Here is a 22,232-nt window from a genome sequence, read left to right on the forward strand (position 1 = left end):
CCCATCGTATACACACAGAGAAAAAACCACAGCACTCACCACACCAGAAGCGGGGCACAGCTATGCACTTACCACTCACGATGTGGTCATGGGCTACATGCACCCCGCCCTGTGAGTGGTACGTACGGCTGTGTACCCCGCTTTTGTGGTGGAGAGTGCTGTGTTACATGCACCCCACCCTGTGAGTGTTAAGTGCATAGCTGTGCCCCGCTTCTGGTGTGGTGAGTGCTGTGGTTTTTTCTCTGTGTGTATACGATGGGGTTAATCTATGGTTAGCTCTTATTAACCGTGGCCACTAGCTTTCTCATGCACCCCTGTGTGGACTTTATTATCCTGAACCTGTCTCAGCTGTTCCTTAGCAATCATCGTTAAGCCAGTGCAATAGGTGACTAGTGTGCCTTTAAAAGCCATAAAGTCTGTGGCAGGTACACATTAAATCTAGCAGGCAGATGATATGTGTAACAGCAGTGAAGTAGTCAGGTTTTAAGACTCTGTGATAGTGTAGGACCTGCATGAAGGTGGGGTACCTTGAAAATCGGTATGCAGGCTTCCGTGCATTGGCCAATCCACCAACTAAACCCCCATCATTTATTTATTGAATTGTTGAGGATAAGTGAGTTTACTTTGGTGAGTGCTGGGTTCTTTGTTTGTATATATATATATATATATATATTATATATGTGTGTACTGTGTATATATATATATATATATATATATATATACACACACACACACACACACACACACACACAGTATGTGTGTGTGTGTGTGTGTGTGTGTGTGTATATATATATATATATATTTTATACACTGTAAGAATGAAGGATGCTGATTACTTTGTTTGTAAGTCTGTGGAGTGCTGCCAGATTTTTTTATTTTTTTTTATATATATTGGATCTCCTACAAGTCCTAGGAGGGCACACCAGCTCCGGTGCCTTCCAGGAGTTAAAAACCCTTGACATGTGAACAAGTTGGCGGCACTTAGAGACTTTAATTTTAAAGTGCGGCCTGGTTGGGTGGACGTTCTCTGATGACGTCATGGCAGGGACGGAGCAGCGTTCCCACTGCATGGACTGGTTGACACCAGCGCCAGGGGGAGAAAGCCCAGCTGTGGCCGATCAGTTAATCATCTGTATGTATGTGCGGGTATATATATATATATATATATAGGCGTCGTTCGGGCAGCACTCCCAGTGAATCAACAAATGTCCCGGTGCCTTCCTAGGTACCTCAGCAGGTCCAAATAATAGAAGCAATGTGCGGCGGCACTCAGAGAAATAAACCAGTCAAGCAGAGTAGTTTACAACGTTTCGGAGCTTTAATTTCCCTCCGTCATCAGGTATAACAAATGATACAAACATTTACCTTAAATAGACTCCCCACCACGTGTATCACCTGGCGTGCAGTCCCAGGATACGGACGCCCACTAGTGACGTTCACTCCCGTTCCTTGCATCACCATGGTAACATTACAAACAAAATCATTAAAAACAGATGTGTAACATTGCCTCCTGCACAATCCGTAATCGCCTCACAAAAACTCATTGCCGTATAACTAGTATATCATATACAGTAAACGATAGTATTAAGCAATGAATTATTGAATGAAAAAATTGCATGAAAAATATACATACAAAATGATATTGCTATCCACAAAAATTGCATTAAAGAAGCACGACATCTAACAATCACAAAAAACAATGTAATCCCAATGTTTCGTTAAGGCCTCTAGGGGCCAATGTCCCTAGTTCATGGATCCATCTGGATTCCCTTTGTAACAAGCGCACTGATCTATCTCCTCCCCGCAACTTTGCTGGCTCATGATCTATAATAATGTATTTTAAAGATGCTAGGCTATGGCCGGCATTTGCAAAGTGCCGTGCCAATGGTTGGTCACTATTACCAGTGGAAAGTGCGTTTCTTATTGCCATTTTATGATTTGCCATCCGTTCTCTTAGGGTACGGTCAGTTTTACCTATATAATTTTTGCCACAAGGGCAAACAATCATGTAAATAATATATTTGGTGGTACATGTGACTCGATGTTTGATTTCATATCTTTTACCACTGGATGGATGGGAGAAATATTTACCGACAATTAAGGATCTACACGTAACACAATTAAGACATTTAAAGCATCCCTTCTTTAAGGATAAAAATCTGTTCTGCTCACTCTGGAGTGACTGAATCCCTGTTATGTCAGTCTTCATCACCCAATCTTTAATGTTACGTCCACGTGTGTAACATGGCATAACGGTCGTCTCTGTTAAATTAAGATCATAATCTGTGGACAAAATGGGCCATAAATTTCTTGTTACACCAGCAATCTCAGCACTAGCAGTGTTATAGTGATTCACCCAGGGCAACCGATTAGCTTTAATTTTCTTATTATTAGGTTTAAGTAATTGTTCACGGCTTGATTTTAAGGCTCTATCCTTTGCTTTCAAAAGTAATTGCAGATCATACCCTCTATCATTAAATTTATGTATCATGTTATCAATATGACCTCTAGCATCATCAACATTGCTGCAGATTCTAATAGCACGTAAAAATTGTGAATAGGGTAAACCAAACTTAAGGGATCTTGGATGAAAACTCTGTGCGTGGAGTATGGTGTTTCTATCGGTCGGTTTATAAAAGATTTCAGTACTGATAATTCCTTGATTCACTGAAATCTTAACATCAAGATAGTTAACAGTTTCAGTACTGGCATTATATGTGAATTTAACAGGATGGCATAGACTATTGTGTTCTTCAATCATCGCAGACAATGACTCATGACTGCCAGACCAAACCAAAAACACATCATCTATGTACCTCACATAAAATGAGGTACACGTTAAAAATAAATCATTGTTGAAGAATATATCATCCTCCACCATATACATATAAGCATTCGCATACGATGGGGCCACTGAAGACCCCATCGCACACCCTGATGTCTGGAGATAGAATTTTCCATCAAAAAGAAAATAATTACATATCAACACCATTTCCAAAAGATCAATAAACAGTGACACATCAGGTTAGATGTCGTGCTTCTTTAATGCAATTTTTGTGGATAGCAATATCATTTTGTATGTATATTTTTCATGCAATTTTTTCATTCAATAATTCATTGCTTAATACTATCGTTTACTGTATATGATATACTAGTTATACGGCAATGAGTTTTTGTGAGGCGATTACGGATTGTGCAGGAGGCAATGTTACACATCTGTTTTTAATGATTTTGTTTGTAATGTTACCATGGTGATGCAAGGAACGGGAGTGAACGTCACTAGTGGGCGTCCGTATCCTGGGACTGCACGCCAGGTGATACACGTGGTGGGGAGTCTATTTAAGGTAAATGTTTGTATCATTTGTTATACCTGATGACGGAGGGAAATTAAAGCTCCGAAACGTTGTAAACTACTCTGCTTGACTGGTTTATTTCTCTGAGTGCCGCCGCACATTGCTTCTATATATATATATATATATATATATACAGTGGTCGAAGTGGTGTGATATACGGCAGTATGGTATACCGCCACTTCTTCCACTGACCCGGAAATAAGGAACTGAAACTGCAGCAGGAGGCGAGGGAAGTAGCCATCCTGCTGCACATGTTGTTTCCCATCCCTGCACGGCTGCCGGCGACTGTGTAGAGCGCTGCACTAGCTCCCAACCGCTCACCGTCGCCAGCAGCCAACCGCTCACCGCTGCCAGCCACCAGCAACAAATGAGGTAGTGTTCCACTGCTATCACCTCTCTCCCTGTAATTACTGTCCCTCTCCCTACTGTGACTCTTTCTCTGCCAGCTGTCACTGTCGTCACTCTCTCTCTCCCTGCTGTCACTGTTGTCTCTCTCTCTCCCTGTCGTCACTCTTTCTCCCTGTCGTCACTCTCTCTCCCTGTCGTCACTCTCTCTCCCTGTCATTACTGTCATCTATCCCTGTCGTTACTGTCATCACTCTCTCTCCCTGTCATCACTGTGGTCACTCTCTCTCCCTGTCGTCACTCTCTCTCTGTCGTCACTCTCTCTCTCTGTTGTCACTCTCTCTGTCGTCACTATCTCTCTCTCTGTCGTCACTCTCTCTCCCTGTCGTTACTGTTATCACTCTCTCTCCCTGTCGTCACTCTCTCTCCCTGTCGTAACTTTCGTCTCTCCCTGCCGTCACTCTCTCTCACTCTCTCTCCCTGTCAACACTTTCTCTCCCTGTCAACACTCTCTCTCCCTGTTGTCACTCTCTCTCTCCCTGTCGTCACTCTGGATGTCCCTGCTGTCACAATTTCAGCTCATTCAGTGTGCTACAATGTGAATTTCGGCTCATTCAGTGTGCTACAATGTGAATTTTGGTTCATTCAGTGTGCTACAATGTGAATTTCGGCTCATTCAGTGTGCTACAATGTGAATTTCGGCTTATTCAGTGTGCTACAATGTGAATTTCGGCTCATTCAGTGTGCTACAATGTGAATTTGTGAATTTCGGCTCATTCAGTGTGCTATAATGTGAATTTGTGAATTTCGGTTCATTCAGTGTGCTACAATGTGAATTTCAGCTCATTCAGTGTGCTACAATGTGAATTTTGGCTCATTCAGTGTGCTACAATGTGAATATCGGCTCATTCAGTGTGCTACAATGTGAATTTCGGCTCATTCAGTGTGCTATAATGTGAATTTTGGCTCATTCAGTGTGCTATAATGTGAATTTCGTCTCATTCAGTGTGCTATAATGTGAATTTCGGCTCATTCACTGTGCTATAATGTGAATTTCGGCTCATTCAGTGTGCTACAATGTGAATTTTGGTTCATTCAGTGTGCTACAATGTGAGTTTTGGCTCATTCAGTGTGCTACAATGTGAATTTTGGATCATTCAGTGTGCTACAATGTGAATTACGGGTCATTCAGTGTGCAACAATGTGAATTTTCGGCCTATTCAGTGAGCTACAATGTGAATTTCGGCTCATTCAGTGTGCTACAATGTGAATTTTGGCTCATTCAGTGTGCTACAATGTGAATATCGGCTCATTCAGTGTGCTACAATGTGAATTTCGGCTCATTCAGTGTGCTATAATGTGAATTTTGGCTCATTCAGTGTGCTATAATGTGAATTTCGTCTCATTCAGTGTGCTATAATGTGAATTTCGGCTCATTCACTGTGCTATAATGTGAATTTCGGCTCATTCAGTGTGCTACAATGTGAATTTTGGATCATTCAGTGTGCTACAATGTGAATTACGGGTCATTCAGTGTGCAACAATGTGAATTTTCGGCCTATTCAGTGAGCTACAATGTGAATTTCGGCTCATTCAGTGTGCTACAATGTGAATTTCGGCTCATTCAGTGTGCTACAATGTGAATTTCGGCTCATTCAGTGTGCTATAATGTGAATTTTGGATCATTCAGTGTGCTACAATGTGAATTTCGGCTCATTCAGTGTGCTACAATGTGAATTTCGGCTCATTCAGTGTGCTACAATGTGAGTTTCGGATCGTACCATGTGCTATAAGGTGAAAGGGGCACCAGTACTAGATAGTATAAGGGGTTCTACTACACTGGTCATGCCCCCTTTTTGAGTGACCACACCCCCTTTTTGGGTGACCACGCTCCCTTTTAGGGAGCGCATAATTATGTCCTTGACTTTTGCATACCCCCATTTCAAAATTTCCATTTCAACCACTGTATGTATGTGTATGTATATGTATATATATATATATATATATATATATATATGTTTGTGGCACCACCGCTAGACAGCTGTAATAGAGGCCAGCTACTTGTCAGAGTTATATGGCGTGGTATACGGGCTGCGCTGCAACTTCCTGTCTGTACGCTCCGCCCCTCTCGGCATGCAAAAGTAGGCAGACACTACACTGTCCGCCTACTTCTGTGACAATGCAAGTTGTTATTATTATTATTGACAACAACAGTTTCTTAGATTCTGTTGCACTTTACAAACAGTGATAGAACAAAGCTGGGTAATTACAGACAAAGCAGTAGGAACAGGGTCGACTCTATCATTAGGCAGCTGCCTAGGACGCTATGATCTGGGGGGTCTGCTTATCATAAAATTAAGGATAACTGTGAGAGATGCATCCTTTTTTAACTTAACGCAGACTATGGCGTTTGAACTTCTAAGATGTCATCTCCAGACTTTCACCTGAGGGGCTGGATAGTAGGTACTGGTGTGTGGTTTGGGAATGAAGGAGGGGGCAACATGCTGAAGTTTTGCCTAGGGCGTCGAGAAACCTTGCACCACCCCTGGATCCCATCAGTCATTGACAGGCTCCTCTGAAATCATGTAACCAGATGCAACCACGTTAGGGAAAGCCTCCAATGTTGTCCTTGTGGTTGATGCTACAGTATTTGAAGCTTGACTTCTTTATCAGATACATATAAGTGATTTTTATAACATTTTAGAGAAAGTGGCTTTTTTAAGTGTGTTCTGATACATTGAATACTGTATATGTGTGTGAGGGTCCCCAGTTTGTTTGTACAAATATATGTGATGGTGTGTAAAAAGCAGCTCTAACCATGTGCAAAAATCTGGTATCATAGGAGATGAGTGCTACTACAGGTATGTAAATCGTTAAATTTGGTGTCAGTCTTGTGCTGTACAAAACCATATGATACATAATAATACTCAGACTATTTGTTAAAGCTACAGTCATTTACAAGTCATGGTTTTGCCTTGTAAATGAATGACAATTTAAAAAAAATCCGAGTCTGGCCGGCATTCCGCACCTCTTCCAAACTCAGATGCCATTACACCCCGCCTATACTTTCAATAACAATGCTTTTAAATAGAAACATTAAATTGAATGTTTATGCTCTTTTCTGAATATTAAACTGGTATATGCCCTTATAAGCATGGGCTGAACCAAATATGAACATTTTTATTCTATTCTTTCCATACAGTTATGACCAATCCTCTGATGTCTATTCTCATGCTGGTAGGTCCCCCTTCATGTGCCCAATTCCAGGGAACTGGAGGCTGTGAATAGCCAGATATATGAAGTCTACAGAGATAGCAGCATGTGAAAGATTACATTGCTGAAAAGTTCCTCCATCATTTGCCTGGCTCCGACCTCTGTGTTCCATGATCTGTTGGGAGCCAGAGGTGTAAGTGGTCAGATGCAATGAGCATCTGTCCACTTTTCAAGAACTTTCCACCTCTCTGCAACTGCTCTTACTGATTTTTACATTCACTACTCCTGAGACTTATGTGTGACATCTGAACCAGACTCTAGAAATAGCCCTTGATGAAGTGGCTCCAGCTACCCATCACACTCCACATAGACTTAGATATCAACCGCGGCACTGTATTAACAAGACACCTACAGCATTGTCCTCATACATCTTGCCTCAATACTTCACATAGCGGAAGATGCCTGGCATTAGTGAGCTGAAAGGTCCCATACAACTCTGATAGCAAAAAGTATCTTTCTTTGCTAGACATGTGTCTTAGTCACATCATTAAGTGAATAGGATGCATAAGCAGACTAAGCTCATTAAATTGATATTCTATATTCTCTGCATGGCTGTACCTGAATCTGCATACAAAATGCTATGTATGCAGATATAGCCATGGCCACACATAGAATATAGACATGCTACATATCATTTTAATCACCATAAGCTGCTTGTGCATCCTATTCCCATCCTTTTATGAATAATGCACATTTTAATGGAAAAAGTCACATGTAAAGACGCTCTGCATAACCGAATCAAGCCACAGTATGACCAGAAGGGCTGCTTAACATGCAGGGAGGCTAGATGTAAGTGAACACATCTGTAAAAAAAACCTTTCATGTAAAGTAGAACATCAGTGACATAAATCTCGTACTCCAAGTCATTTTCTAACAAATAAGACTATCTACTACTCATATAGTAATACCCTGGGCACTGTCAAACAAATATATTTCAATTCTCTCATCTCTAGCCTCTAATCCCATGCAAAAATTTAGTACCTTTAAATAACTTCTTAACCCTCCCTAAGCCAACCCAACAGCCACTATCAAAGAGCTAGATCTTGCTTCCTACTTCAAGGACAAGACTGATAAGATCCAAAATGAAACGGTATGCTCTACCTCAGTCAGCAACCTGCTTATTTCCCTACCTGAACCCTCTGTCACCTTCTCTTCATTTGATCCCACAAATAGTGAAGAAGTATCAACACTCTACTCACCCTGTTACTCTACTACCTCTCCTCTAGATCCTATACCCTCAATAATCAGTAAAGCTCTGTCTTCCATGCTCATACCAAGCTTCACTGAAATCTGTATTTTTTCTCTCTCTACTGGAATCTTTCCATCATTGTTCAGGTATGCAGTGATTACTCCCATTCTGAAAAAAATTAATTCTGACTCTAACTCTCTCTCAAATTACTGTCCCAACTCTCAGCTCCCATGCCCCTCCAAGCTACTTGAGAGACTTGGCTACACTTCCGTCACACACTTTCTTAACTCACACAACTTATTGGACCCACTTCAGTCAGGCTTTCTTTCAAAACACGCCATTGAGGCAGCAGTGATCTGGTCACTGCTAAGTTTAAAAAGGCCATTACTCAATACTAATTTTTCTAGATCTCTCTGCTGCATTTGACACCATACAAACACTACAATCCATAAATCTTCAGGACAAAATCCTTTCTTGGTTCTCATCCTACCAATCTAATTGCTCTTTCAGTGTTCTCTTCTCTGAATCCACCTCCTCTTCACTACCTCTATGAGCTGTAGTACCTCAAGTCTCAGATTTAGGCCCTCTGCTTTTTTTTTATCTTTACCTCATCTTTGGGAAAACTAATCAGCAGTTTTAGACTTCAGTATCAACTGTATGCAGATGATACTCAAATCTACCTATCCTCCTTTGATTTGTCACCATCTGTTTTGGTCTGCGTCACTGATTGACTTTCTGCCATTTCAACTTGGATGTCATCTTGCCACCTCAAACTTAATGGGCCAGATGTACTAAGCTTGAAAAGTGATAAATATCACTGTGATAAAGCACCAGCCAATCGGCTCCTAACTGTCATTTTTCAAACACAGCCTGTGACATGGCAGTTATTAGCCGATTGGCTGGTGCTTTATCACAGTGATATTTATCACTTTTCAGGCTTAGTACATCTCCCCCAATATTTCCTAAAGAAAATTAATTATATTTCCACCGACCAGTAGTAGATAACAAACATATATCTTTATCACTGTTGATAACTCAACAATTAACCCTACCACACAAGCTCATTCCTAGGTGTCCTCCTTAACCCCTGTACTGTCTTTTGATCCCCAAATTCAATCTGTCTCAAAATCATGTTACATAGATATAAAAAACATTAAACATTACCATATCTGACGCAAGACACTGCAAAATCTTTAATGCATGCTCTCATTATCTCCCACATTGATGATGATGATGATAATAATAATAATAATAATAATAATTTGAGATGAGCGGGTTCAGTTCCTCGGGATCCGAACCCCCCGAACTTCACCTATTTTACACGGGTCCGAGGCAGCCTCGGATCCTCCCGCCTTGCTCGGTTAACCAGAACGTGCCCGAACGTCATCATCCCGCTGTCGGATTCTCGAGAGATTCGTATTCTATATAAAGAGCCACGCGTCGCCGCCATTTTCACTCGTGCATTGGATATTGAACGGAGAGGACGTGGCAGCGTTCTCTCCATGTAAAGCTCCGTAATCTGTTCTCAGTGTGCTGCAAATATCTGTGCTCAGTGTGCTGCAAATAATCTGTGCTCAGTGTGCTGAAAATATCTACGTTCTCTGCCTGAAAACGCTCCATATCTGTGCTCAGTGTGCTGAAAATATCTGTGCTCAGTGTGTTTCATTGTGGGGACTGGGAACCACAAGTATAATAGTAGTACAGTACAGTAGGCCATTGCTGTATCTTGCAGCTCTGCGTCACTGAGTGCACGTATCCATTCCATTTCTGTGTGGCATTATTGTGAGCAGTATATATAGTATTACAGTGCAGCATTTTGGTGACCCAACAGTATATAGTTGTGTACAGTAGGCAATTGCTGTATCTTGCAGCTCTGTGTCACTGAGTGCACGTATCCATTCCATATCTGTGTGGCATTTTTGTGAGCAGTATATATAGTATTACAGTGCAGCATTTTGGTGACCCAACAGTATATAGTTGTGTACAGTAGGCCATTGCTGTATCTTGCAGCTCTGTGTCACTGAGTGCACGTATCCATTCCATATCTGTGCGGCATTTTTGTGAGCAATATATATAGTATTACAGTGCAGCATTTTGGTGACCCAACAGTATATATTTGTGTACAGTAGGCCATTGCTGTTGATATATAACTGGCATATAATTCCACACATTAAAAAATGGAGAACAAAAATGTGGAGGGTAAAATGAGGAAAGATCAAGATCCACTTCCACCTCGTGCTGAAGCTGCTGCCACTAGTCATGGCCGAGATGATGATATGCCATCAACGTCGTCTGCCAAGGCCGATGCCCAATGTCATAGTAGAGATCATGTAAAATCCAAAAAACAAAAGTTCAGTAAAATGACCCAAAAATCTAAATTAAAAGCGTCTGAGTAGAAGCGTAAACTTGCCAATATGCCATTTACGACACGGAGTAGCAAGGAACGGCTGAGGCCCTCTCCTATGTTCCTCATGACTAGTGGGTCAGCTTCACATGAGGATGGAAGCACTCATCCTCCCGCTAGAAAAATGAAAAGACTTAAGCTGGCAAAAGCACAGCAAAGAACTGTGCATTCTTCTAAGTCACAAATCCCCAAGGAGAGTCCAATTGTGTCGGTTGCGATGCCTGACCTTCCCAACACTGGGCGGGAAGAGGTGGCGCCTTTCACCATTTGCACGCCCCCTGCAAGTGCTGGAAGGAGCACCCACAGTCCAGTTCCTGATAGTCAAGTTGAAGATGTCACTGTTGAAGCACACCAGGATGAGGATATGGGTGTTGCTGGCGCTGAGGAGGAAATTGACCAGGAGTATTCTGATGGTGAGGGGGTTTGTTTAAGTCAGGCACCCGGGGAGACACCTGTTGTCTGTGGGACGAATATGGCCACTGACATGCCTGGTCAAATTACAAAAAAAATCACCTCTTTGGTGTGGAATTATTTTAACAGAAATGCGGACAACAGGTGTCAAGCCGTGTGTCGCCTTTGTCAAGCTGTAATAAGTAGGGGTAAGGAAGTTAACCACCTAGGAACATCCTCCCTTATACGTCACCTGGAGCGCATTCATCAGAAGTCATTGACAAGTTCAAAAACTTTTGGTGACAGCGGAAGCAGTCCACTGACAACTAAATCCCTACCTCTTGTAACCAAGCTCCTGCAAACCACACCACCAACTCCCTCAGTGTCAATTTCCTCCTTAGACAGGAAAGCCAATAGTCCTGCAGGCCATGTCACTGGCAAGTCTGACGAGTCCTCTCCTGCCTGGGATTCTTCCAATGCATCCTTGAGTGTAACGCCTACTGCTGCTGGCGCTGCTGTTGTTGCTGCTGGGAGTCGATTGTCATCCCAGAGGGGAAGTCAGAAGACCACTTGTACTACTTCCAGTAAGCAATTGACTGTCCAACAGTCCTTTTCGAGGAAGATGAAATATCACAGCAGTCATCCTGCTGCAAAGCGGATAACTCAGGTCTTGGCAGCTGCGGTGGTGTCAAACGTGTGTCCGGTATCCACCGTTAATTCACAGGGAATTAGAGAATTGCTTGAGGTACTGTGCCCCCGGTACCAAACACTATCTAGGTTCCATTTCTCTAGGCAGGCGATACCGAGAATGTACACAGACGTCAGAAAAAGAGTCACCAGTGTCCTAAAAAATGCAGTTGTACCCAATGTCCACATAACCACGGACATGTGGACAAGTGGAGCAGGGCAGACTCAGGACTATATGACTGTGACAGCCCACTGGGTAGATGTATTGCCTCCCGCAGCAAGAACAGCAGCGGTGGCACCAGTAGCAGCATCTCGCAAATGCCAACTCGTTCCTAGGCAGGCTACGCTTTGTATCACTGCTTTTCATAAGAGGCACACAGCTGACAACCTCTTACGGAAACTGAGGAACATCATCGCAGAATGGCTTACCCCAATTGGACTCTTCTGGGGATTTGTGACATCGGACAACGCCACCAATATTGTGTGTGCATTACATGTGGGCAAATTCCAGCACGTCCCATATTTTGCACATACATAGAATTTGGTGGTGCAGAATTTTTTTTAAAACGACAGGGTCGTGCAAGAGATGCTGTTGGTGGCCCAAAGAATTGCGGGCCACTTTTGGCATTCAGCCACCGCGTGCTGAAGACTAGAGCACCAGCAAACACTCCTGAACCTGCCCCGCAATCAGCTGAAGCAAAAGGTGGTAACGAGGTGGAATTCAACCATATATATGCTTCAGAGGATGGAGGAGCAGCAAAAGGCCATTCAAGCCTATACAGCTACCTATGATATAGGCAAAGGAGGGGGAATGCACCTGACTCAAGTGCAGTGGAGAAAGATTTCAACGTTGTGCAAGTTTCTGCAACCCTTTGAACTTGCCACACATGAAGTCAGTTCAAACATTGCCAGCCTGAGTCAGTTCATTTCCCTCATCAGGCTTTTGCAGAAGAAGCTGGAGAGATTGAAGGAGGAGTTAAAATGAAGCAATTCCGCTATGTATGTGGGACTTGTGGATGGAGCCCTTAATTTGCTTAACCAGGATTCACAGGTGGTCAATCTGTTGAAATCAAAGCACTACATTTTGGCCACCGTGCTCAATCCTAGATTTAAAACCTACATTGTTTCTCTATTTCCGGCAGACACAAGTCTGCAGAGGTTCAAAGACCTGCTGGTGAGAAAATTGTCAAGTCAAGCGGAAGATTTATCTTTTCATCATGTGATGTTTGGGGCCAATTTTTTTGAAATGCCATCCTGTCTGATACTGCAGTGCCACTCCTAGATATGCAAGGTGTTTGTGCCGGCCACTTGGGTCGCTTAGCTTAGTCATCCAGCGACCTCGGTGCAAATTTTAGGACTAAAAATAATATTGTGAGGTGTGAGGTGTTCAGAATAGACTGTAAATGAGTGGAATTTATGGTAATTGAGGTTAATAATACTATGGGATCAAAATGACCCCTAAATTCTATGATTTAAGCTGTTTTTGAAGGTTTTTTTAAAAAAAAACACCCAAATCCAAAACGCACGCGAATCCGACAAAAAAATTTCAGAGAGGTTTTTCCAAAACGCGTCCCAATACAAAACACGGCCGCGGAACCGAATCCAAAGCCAAAACACAAAACCCGAAAAATGTCCGGTGCACATCTCTAATAATAATAATAAAAATAATAATTTTATATAGCGCTCTTTCTCTACTCTAACAGGACTCAAGGCACTTTTATTGCAATTACAATTATTACAATTGTCTCCTTACTTGTCTTAACAAGAACAGACTGTTTCCACTACAATCCATGTGAATGCAGCTGCGAGGCTAAGCTTCCTTGCTAAATGTTCCTCTTCTGCAGATCCGCTCTGCCAGTCCCTCCATTGGTTACCTGTTTTCTACCATATTCAATATAAAGTTATTTTCTTACACACAAGGCTATTAACCAAACTACACCATCATACATCTTTTCTCTTATCTCAAATATCACCCAACTCGAGTTCTCTGCTCTGCACAAGTTCTGACTCTCTCATTCACACTTAGTACTCGCTCCCATTCATAATTGCACATATATCTTTGTGCTGGTCCCACTCTGGAATGCTCTCTCATGCACAATTAGAGTATCCTCTAGTTTCCAATACTTCTAGTGTTCAGATAAGCTTATCAAATTATAGAACTGCTCACATAACCTTCATAAGCTTTCCTTTACAATTACATCCCCACTTTACAGTCCACAAATAACCTCACATATTTTTTCTTTATTCACTTCACATCCTCATGACCTCTGGCCAGCTTTGCTGTGTGACTACATAATACAGCCCTTTGCAATTTGGCTGGACCATTTCTCAATAGATAGCACCAGTTCTTGTATATGAATGTAATTTCTTCCTATAGATTCTAAGCTTGTGAAAGAGCCTTCCTACTGCTTTGTCTATTATTACCCGGTTTGTTATATCACTGTTTCCAATTGTAAAGTGCAAAAGAACATGCTGATTTATATTAGAAACCGTTAATAAATAATTATAAGCAGTCAGAGGTATGCAGCCCCCAGCATATGTTATCAGTGTATGCAGTGGTGTCATAAGGTGCAGGGGGTGTGGCCCACACCCAGGTGTCAACTACCGGCTCCTGCTAAGTGACAGGAGTCAGGTGATGCATTGTACCATTATATGCAGCACTCAGCTCCTGTCATCATGTATAAGCCAGCACTGCAGACAAGGAAGTGTCCAAGGGTAGCCCACATTCCCCGGACCCCCCCAACTTGAGGGAAATTGGGGTTTGGATGAGTAGCCACTCCCCATCTTGCGAAGCCATGCACCTTTTTTAAAGGGACCTCACACAGCCACATTCCCTTTTTAGTGGCTAAACCCGTGGACCATGAAGCCATGTCCCCATTTAGCAGCCACCACACCATTTTTCACTTGGGTTGAGTGATGCCACTGAGTGTATCGAGCCTCCAATGAGTTTTGTACCTTACAATACTTTGCCATAATACTCTCTCACAACTGTGCAGTTTCTGCAACACAAAATAGCACACAGTTGAACTTATCCTCCTTCTATCAATAACAGTTATAGAGTAACCTTAGTGCTATAATAGTGTCTCAAAAGTCTGCTTTTTGGAGCACATATGAAATTAGGCTAATAAAGTAACACTTTATTTGCAAAGAAGTGTAATTCTTAGTTACAGAAATTAAATAAATATAATTAAAAAGAGGTACAGATTACATATACAAAGACTGTATGTGTTGCAATGTCAAATAAAAAGGAGAAATTTACACAGAATAACACTCACCTTTTTCTGAGTCAGGGGACATGGCAGGTAAATGCAGGTAAGGTATCAACTTAGAATTGATGCCACAAGTCAGACAGAGAGCAAAATGCTCTCATACCTTTTATCAACTATTACCTACAACCATAATGATGTCATGACCCAGTCCCCAATGAATGGATAACTACCCATGAAACTATTGACCAAAGTACAAATAACTTTACATAATTTCCTCTGTGCTATAGCAACATGAAATATGGTATGTTCACATCAGTCTCTATTTTTTGAGTTATAAAATGATTGTAGACAAGACTGCTCCAGGATGTACATTACTGTATATTGAGTATTTGCTTCATTTCCACTAAACCATATGATCTAGGTGCCCTGAAATTACATAAGCCCAGTATATACTGTAGATTTCATGTATATTTCTAGGATTTTGGGGTCAACTATGTGTGCAAGAATTTGCCCCATACCACACAAAATAGAAAAACTGCTTAGCTGAACAAAACAAAAACATGCCCATCAGGGTTTGCAATTCTGCAATATTCAAAAATATTTACTTTTCACAAAGAGAGAAAGCATAATCCAACAATGTTGTACTGTATAAAAACTCAGGATATAATTAATACATGGTTTTAAAATGTACATACAAAAGGCAAGATACACTAATAAGATCTTATCTGATAAATAAGTCATCCTGGCTTCATTCTCTACAGCCCAAACAGGAAAAGTATCAGAGATAAATTGCAATTTCCAGTGCATTTTATCCTGGCATGCTAATGGTGTTTGTAAGACGTCATCAAGGGTATAGACAAAAAAACATATACATTGAAATTTACTCCTAAAATGATGATTTATAATTCAGAACAGCTGTGTTGCTTGCTTTGGAAATTCCCAGTCTGAGAGTTAGGCAAATTTGCAGCAGCTGGACTCCCAGAATTTAAATTTAAAATCTGAATTCCAAACTGCATGAAGATTTGAACCGAGACTCGCATCAGATTAGATCTCCTTGGAGCATCCAGACCGGGTTTTGGTTCAGTTCGTATACAAAAAATATGGATTCATTTGGATTTCTGGAGAATCGAACCGCACACCTCTAGTTTAGATATTATATAGTTTTTTCCTTGTCTTTGGTGTTACAGTAAGTGTATAATTATTTGTTGTGTCATTAGTTGTTACTTTTATTTATTGTATTTGTTATTTATGTGTGTATATTTCGTATCTCTCATGATAAAAATAAGTCATGCCTTTTCTTACTATTTGGAAATTAATAGTTGATGCATAGATGTATACTGTAGGGTTACACTGTTATTGCTCTGTCAGTTACCATGCAGGATTTTTTTCCACTTTCTATACATATTATTTTATATTATTTAGGAGCTGGTATTGCCTTAGATATTCTCAGTGTGATGTCCTCTAAATTTGCTGAATATCAATTGTTTTCTATCTACTAGTAATACCAGACAGTGCGGGGCTTAAGTTCTGCCCCATTTGCAAGCTTCACCTACTGACACCGCCGCGATTAAGCTCTGCCTTCTGTCAACGTCACCCATCAATTACCAGGTCAGGGGTAACCTGGCTGCACAGGGGGCATGGCCTTTCAGGCCTTTTACTTTTTGGGCTTTGCATTACTTTAATTTCCCCCTCATGGCAGTGCCATGAGGGGGAAATTAAAGTAATGCAAAGCCCAAAAAGTAAAAGGCCCATTAAAATGCCCCACCATTGGTAAAAAGAGGGAAAGCACTGTAATATAGAGGGCACCCTCCAAGTGTTCCTAGAAAGGAGGGGAAGCATGGAGAGCAACAAGAAAGTACCCCATGCAAATGTCTGCAGCTGGATTAAGATTGCATGCAGATTCAGGTGAGAGACCCCCTGCAGAAGAAAAAAGGTGGAGGGCAATGGAGAGCGCTCCATTACATTCTTACCTACTATTGCAGACCAGTGAGTGCTGCCAAGTGCCACAGTGAAAGATGAGAGATCTCCTGTGAAGAGACAGCCCATGTGTGAGAGGATGCGGGTCAATGTGATGTGTAATGATGGATCCCCAGTTGATATCCCTTGGAGAAGTGCCCCATAGTGAGGAAGGGGTCATTGCAAGATGGCAGTGAGGTTAGAGGGGAGTCCTGTTGAAGAATTCTGAGCAACCATATACCTAAGTAGAAGAGCTCAGAAGTGCAATGGTTAAAGTCCTGTATAAAGTTAAATGTTGTCAGCACATCAGACGAAAGGTCGTGGATAGTGGGATATGTTGTAGTGGATATAGAGGACATTAGTATGCCTGAAGAAGGTATATGCAGGGTGACAGAATGAGAGAGAGCCCCTGTGTATTGGGATGTTTCCATACATTAGAGGATTTAGACGTGTGATGACCTTCAACTCTGAAATTCCCTGTATGCATTATGATGTATTTGTTGGACTGACATGCTGTAGAACTCAGTGACGTGCAGTGGGGTGAGGCAGAGCCTTTCCTGTCATACTTACGTTTAAACCAGAGTTTTGACTGAATAAAGTATATGAAAAATACTAATAATATGTTTGAAATATCTTCTTTGCCTTATCCAAATAATTTTTATAGCCCAAACTCTGGAGTAAAAAGTCTATGGCAGGTGAGGCAGTGCCTCACCTGCTTATCTTTTCAGCACATCTTTGATCAAAACTCACCAAATATCCAGGAGTTTATACTGCTGCACCTATGTATAATGCCCAGATGTACCCTTTGGCTCATATATTGCATGGAATTCTGGCTCTGGGGTTAGCCAGTGCCTCCTGAGCCATTTAGCTCACCGCACGTCCCTGGTAGAACTACTGTACCCAGTAACATTAGGTATGTGCTGGCATTTCACTGGTGTGACACGTGCGTAAGCCTGTGCTGGAAGTGTTCATTTGGAGTGGAAATTTAACTATACCAAACCTTTTGTAACCATCAAGCTTAAAATATACAGCAATTACCATCTGCTGCAAGTATTGTGCTGGAGGAAGTTGGTGAAGTAGAGCTTGAAACCATTACTCTTATTGTGCTGGAGGAAATTAGAGACATTGAAATAAAGTTTTCCTGTTGCATAATGAGATGGTCTGGTGTCCAAAATTCCTTTATTACACTGCACCTGTTATTCATGGGTGTTCCCTCCATCAGGTACTGTGTGCTATAGACCCAAGTATTCAGGGGCCCTGCTGGCCATGAACGTCATAGCCAGAGCAGAAGAGAAAAACTGCAAACGAGTGAGACACTACATTCGGGTACCCCAAGTAAGTGTACCACAATACCAGTAGGTTTTCAGATACATATCAGTGACCATATGCTATGATGTGATTTTTTTTCTCTGTGCTCAGGTTTTCATGCATATTGTGATATTTGGGGCCATATCCTGCATAGGGGGAATTCAATTAGCTAATTGATCCTCTGGAGCTGTCCAATTAGCCCCAAAGCCAATGTCAGGAATGTGCATACAGCACATCTGCACTTGCCTATGTGCTGTTCTGCGCTGTCCTGGAGGATCCCATAATGTCTACGAAGGTGACCCATTGTCACAGTGATGTCTCCAGTGTGTCTTCCATGTGGGGGTGTAGAGGTTCCTTGCAGCATCTCTATTGTCTCAGTGTAATGGCTGCTACCATTTTGAATCTGGCCAGCTGATTGCTGAAACTTCAGTAACATTTCAGCTTTGCTTATCTCCACAGTCAATCCTTGCATCATGTGATTCTTTCCACCAATCCTAGTGCACCTCAGGGGATAAAAGGTAACCAATCAATCCAATCTTGGCCAGAACAATGTTGCCTATTCAGCCATGTCCTTGGCTCCCTGACCTCTGGCAGTCAGGTGGATTCTCCAGACTTTCATGCATTTCCTGTGTCTCCAGCATCTTCTGAGAAAGCTTGCCCACTGCACAGAGCTGTAAACATTATTCTCTGTGCTTGTGGAACTACTGGCCCCAGCCAGCTGTCAACTTCCTAGTGCATCTCCTGAATCAAGCCCTGCTGTTAACCTGCCTTCCAGGACTCAGCCAATTGCTAGTGTACTGTACCTTCTTCAATTAGTAGTTGTTCAGCCACTGTAAATACTAATCCACTGGAGTTAGCACTTAGAAAGAACCACAAAATAATGGAAGGTGTAAAAAATTTAACATATTTAATAATTTCATTATGTGCATAAATAAACACAAGCTATATATTAAACCTATAAAAAAATATTAGAATGAATTGAGTGTGATCTTTTGCTTTATGCCCAGACCTTTATTTTAAATATTAGCTAGTTTGTTACAAATAATTTTCCTTTATTGGAATGTAATCTGTAATTTGTTATTCACTTTTCCATTATCTCATATAAAAAGTTAGTTCCCCAACTGCACAGACAACTTAAACACAAGAGATCTTCAGTGAGGTCTCCAAAGACTAACTAGCTCAGTTACTATATCTCCAACAATATAAAAGAGAAGGTTGACACATCAATTTTTACACAAAGAAACAAATCCCTGTATTGAATGAGGATACTACTTTATGGTAAGCTTTTTCAATATCTAACAGAGAAGTGTGAATTTATCTAGGTAAATTCCTATGTATTTTTTCTAAGCAGTACTGTAGCTCAGTGGTTAGCTTTTATCCTCCAAACACTAAAGTCTTGGGCTCAATTTCAGTCAAGTATACTGTATGTGTGGAATTTGTGTGTCCTCCCTCAGTACATATTTGTTTCCTTTGTTACTTCGGCTTTCTCCAACAATTTTCTATTCACTGTTTCCGAGTAACCTGGATGCGCTACTCTGATATACATAACTAGCTGCAATATAGGGTTTTTTTTTTGCGCACTAGAACTGGTAACATTTTGTATACTTTCTCCAACAATCCCAAAAATTTACTGGTAGGTTAAGTTGCTTCTGACAAAAAAACAACCTTAGTTTGTGCGCATGTGGTAGGAAATATAGACATTAAGCTCCACATTGGCAGGGACTGATGAGTGAGTGGCTAACACTTCTCTGTGAAATGCTGAATAATACATGTGTACTAGCTAAATCATTATAATAAATTAATACATTTTTATTTGACAGTGTTGAATATAGTTGCATAGTGGAAACACATTTCATTATATTTTTTTAAATGTCTATGAACATAGTGCACCACTGCAATATCACAAACTGTACAAACTTAAGTACATTTAAGTAGTTTTATTACATTTTTATAGACTTTTTTAAATTAGAAAATTATTGTAAAAATTAGAATAAAATTGTAATATGCTATTTCTAATCTGGTAGCAAACTCCTGTAAATGCAACAAATTGAAAGATGTCAGGGTTCAAAGGTCTTTTTGTCCTGATGAAGGTTCCTGAGAGCCTTAGAAGTGTGCACATATTTCCAGTAGAGCTAGCTGTCTTTGTTTTCTTCATTTTATATTTGTTAAAGTACATTACAGTACATTTTTTCTCCTCTAGCTATTGACTTCCCTTGTCCGAGTCCGTTAGATTAAAACAGTTCAAATCTTAAAGCTAATTTTAATATTAAAATAATTTTTAGATTTATACTGTATTTTAATAAAATTGTTACTTTAAGCAGAAAAACTATCTCAGTTTATGTCATAATTGCCTCTTTGTAGCAACAGCTCATGATTAAAAAGCAGACACATAATATACAATATAAAATTAAAACCACACATATAGGTAAATATACAAATCTTGTCATCTTCTCAAACTTTAGTTTAAGGTAAAAATCATATATTACTGTTGTAGATAAATAATTGATGCATACAACATTTCATGCTTGCCTTGCAGGACTTTATAAAGAAATGCACAAGAATAATATCTCATACATCTTTATCCTGGGATTTCCGAATCTCCACAGCCTGAATTGTCTACTTTTTTTGTTCCTGCTCATAGTTTACTGTGTCACCATATGTGGTAATGTTATTATAATTTTTTTAGTTTCGAAGAGCAACAATCTCCACTCCCCAATGTATTTCTTCATCAGAATAATATCTCTACTGGACATCATGATGACAACAGACATTCTCCCCAACTTACTTCACATTGTCCTGCACAATGGTGGCACTGTGTCTCTTGTTGCCTGTATATTACAGTTTTTTGTGTTTGGCAAATCAGAAGTATTTGAGTGTTTAATTTTGACGGTGATGTCTTATGACCGGTATGTGGCTATCTGCAACCCACTAAGATATAGCTCTATAATCAACAGAAGATTCTGTGAGATTTCTGTCATAGCATCATGGTCTTTGAGCTTCTTGTTGGTGTTAATGAATGCAGTAGCTACATACAAATTAGACTTCTGTGGACCTAATGTTATTGATCATTTCTTCTGTGATTTTACTCCTATTATAGAGCTTTCATGTTCTGATACTGCAGTGCTTGAAAACCAGACCACTTTAATTGTTATTATTGCACTTGTATTTCCATTCATAATAATCTTTGTTTCTTATGTGTATATCATCACCACCATCCTAAGCATCCGCTCCATCAGTGGGAGACAGAAAGCCTTCTCCACCTGCAGCTCCCACCTGACTGTTGTGTGTATTTTTTTTGGATCTCTTATTACTGTGTATATTGTTCCAACAAGAGGACAATTAAGAGCTGTCAGCAAGATATTATCCCTGCTTTACACTGTGGTGACACCACTGCTTAATCCATTCATATACAGCCTGAGGAATAAAGACTTAAAGAAAGCTTTTGAAAAATGTAAATGGAATTTGAGTGATTTTATGAACAGTTTCAGACACAAAAGGGAAAAACGTTTGAGAATAAACTAAATTTAATTTTGTACAAAATTGTACAAGAATGCTGTTTATCACACTCCCACCCGTCCTCTTTGCTCTGCTAATGCACACCAACTCTCCTGCCTATGGATTACTTCCTCCCACTCCTACCTCAAAGATTTTTCACATGTTGCACCACTTCTCTGGACTTCCCTACCTCTCCCCTTCAGACTCTCCACCTCTCTACAAAACTTCAAACGGGCTCTCAAAACCCGCTTCTTCACCAAACCCAGCCAAATCTCATCCCAAATCTCATTCAAGCAGGGTCTTCCTACCTCTATGACTGTTTGTTATCACCCAGTTTGTTATTGTTATTTCAAATTGTAAAGCGCAACAGAATTTGCTGCTGCGCTATATAAGAAACTGTTAATAAATAAATAATCCTAACCCTCTTTTCCACACTCTCTATGTACAACATCTGTTTCACCCCTGTCTATCTAGTCCTCCCATTTAGAGTGTAAGCTCTCACGAGCAGGGCCCTCTTCCCTCATGTGCTTATCCTTTCTTACTTTAATAATCTTCAACTGCACCAAATCCAGCAGTCTTCTGCCACCTGATACTTATTCCAGTGTCATCTGCTGATGTAGCTA

The 22,232-nt window shown here is 40.8% G+C and overlaps 1 protein-coding gene across 1 annotated transcript; it reads left to right on the top strand.

Annotated features, from left to right (window-relative positions):
• The first annotated feature begins 7,657 nt into the window (after positions 1-7,657).
• Positions 7,658-21,636, top strand: LOC134934048 (olfactory receptor 6C3-like). The gene is made up of 5 exons (XM_063929564.1): positions 7,658-7,760; positions 7,982-8,263; positions 18,029-18,141; positions 20,476-20,539; positions 20,651-21,636. Exons 1-5 carry the CDS (start codon positions 7,658-7,660, stop codon positions 21,634-21,636), a joined length of 1,548 nt encoding a protein of 515 aa, XP_063785634.1.
• Positions 21,637-22,232: the final 596 nt, after the last annotated feature.

Source organism: Pseudophryne corroboree, chromosome 6, assembly GCF_028390025.1.
Source record: "Pseudophryne corroboree isolate aPseCor3 chromosome 6, aPseCor3.hap2, whole genome shotgun sequence".
Lineage (NCBI taxonomy): Eukaryota > Metazoa > Chordata > Amphibia > Anura > Myobatrachidae > Pseudophryne > Pseudophryne corroboree.

Excerpts from the sequence above, each read along its gene's own strand:
- LOC134934048 (XM_063929564.1), top strand. The coding sequence starts at position 7,658 with ATGCACATTTTAATGGAAAAAGTCACATGTAAAGACGCTCTGCATAAC. Across the intron at positions 18,142-20,475 it reads ACTACATTCGGGTACCCCAA|CAACAGCTCATGATTAAAAA; the intron begins GTAAGTGTACCA and ends GCCTCTTTGTAG. Across the intron at positions 20,540-20,650 it reads AATTAAAACCACACATATAG|GACTTTATAAAGAAATGCAC; the intron begins GTAAATATACAA and ends CTTGCCTTGCAG.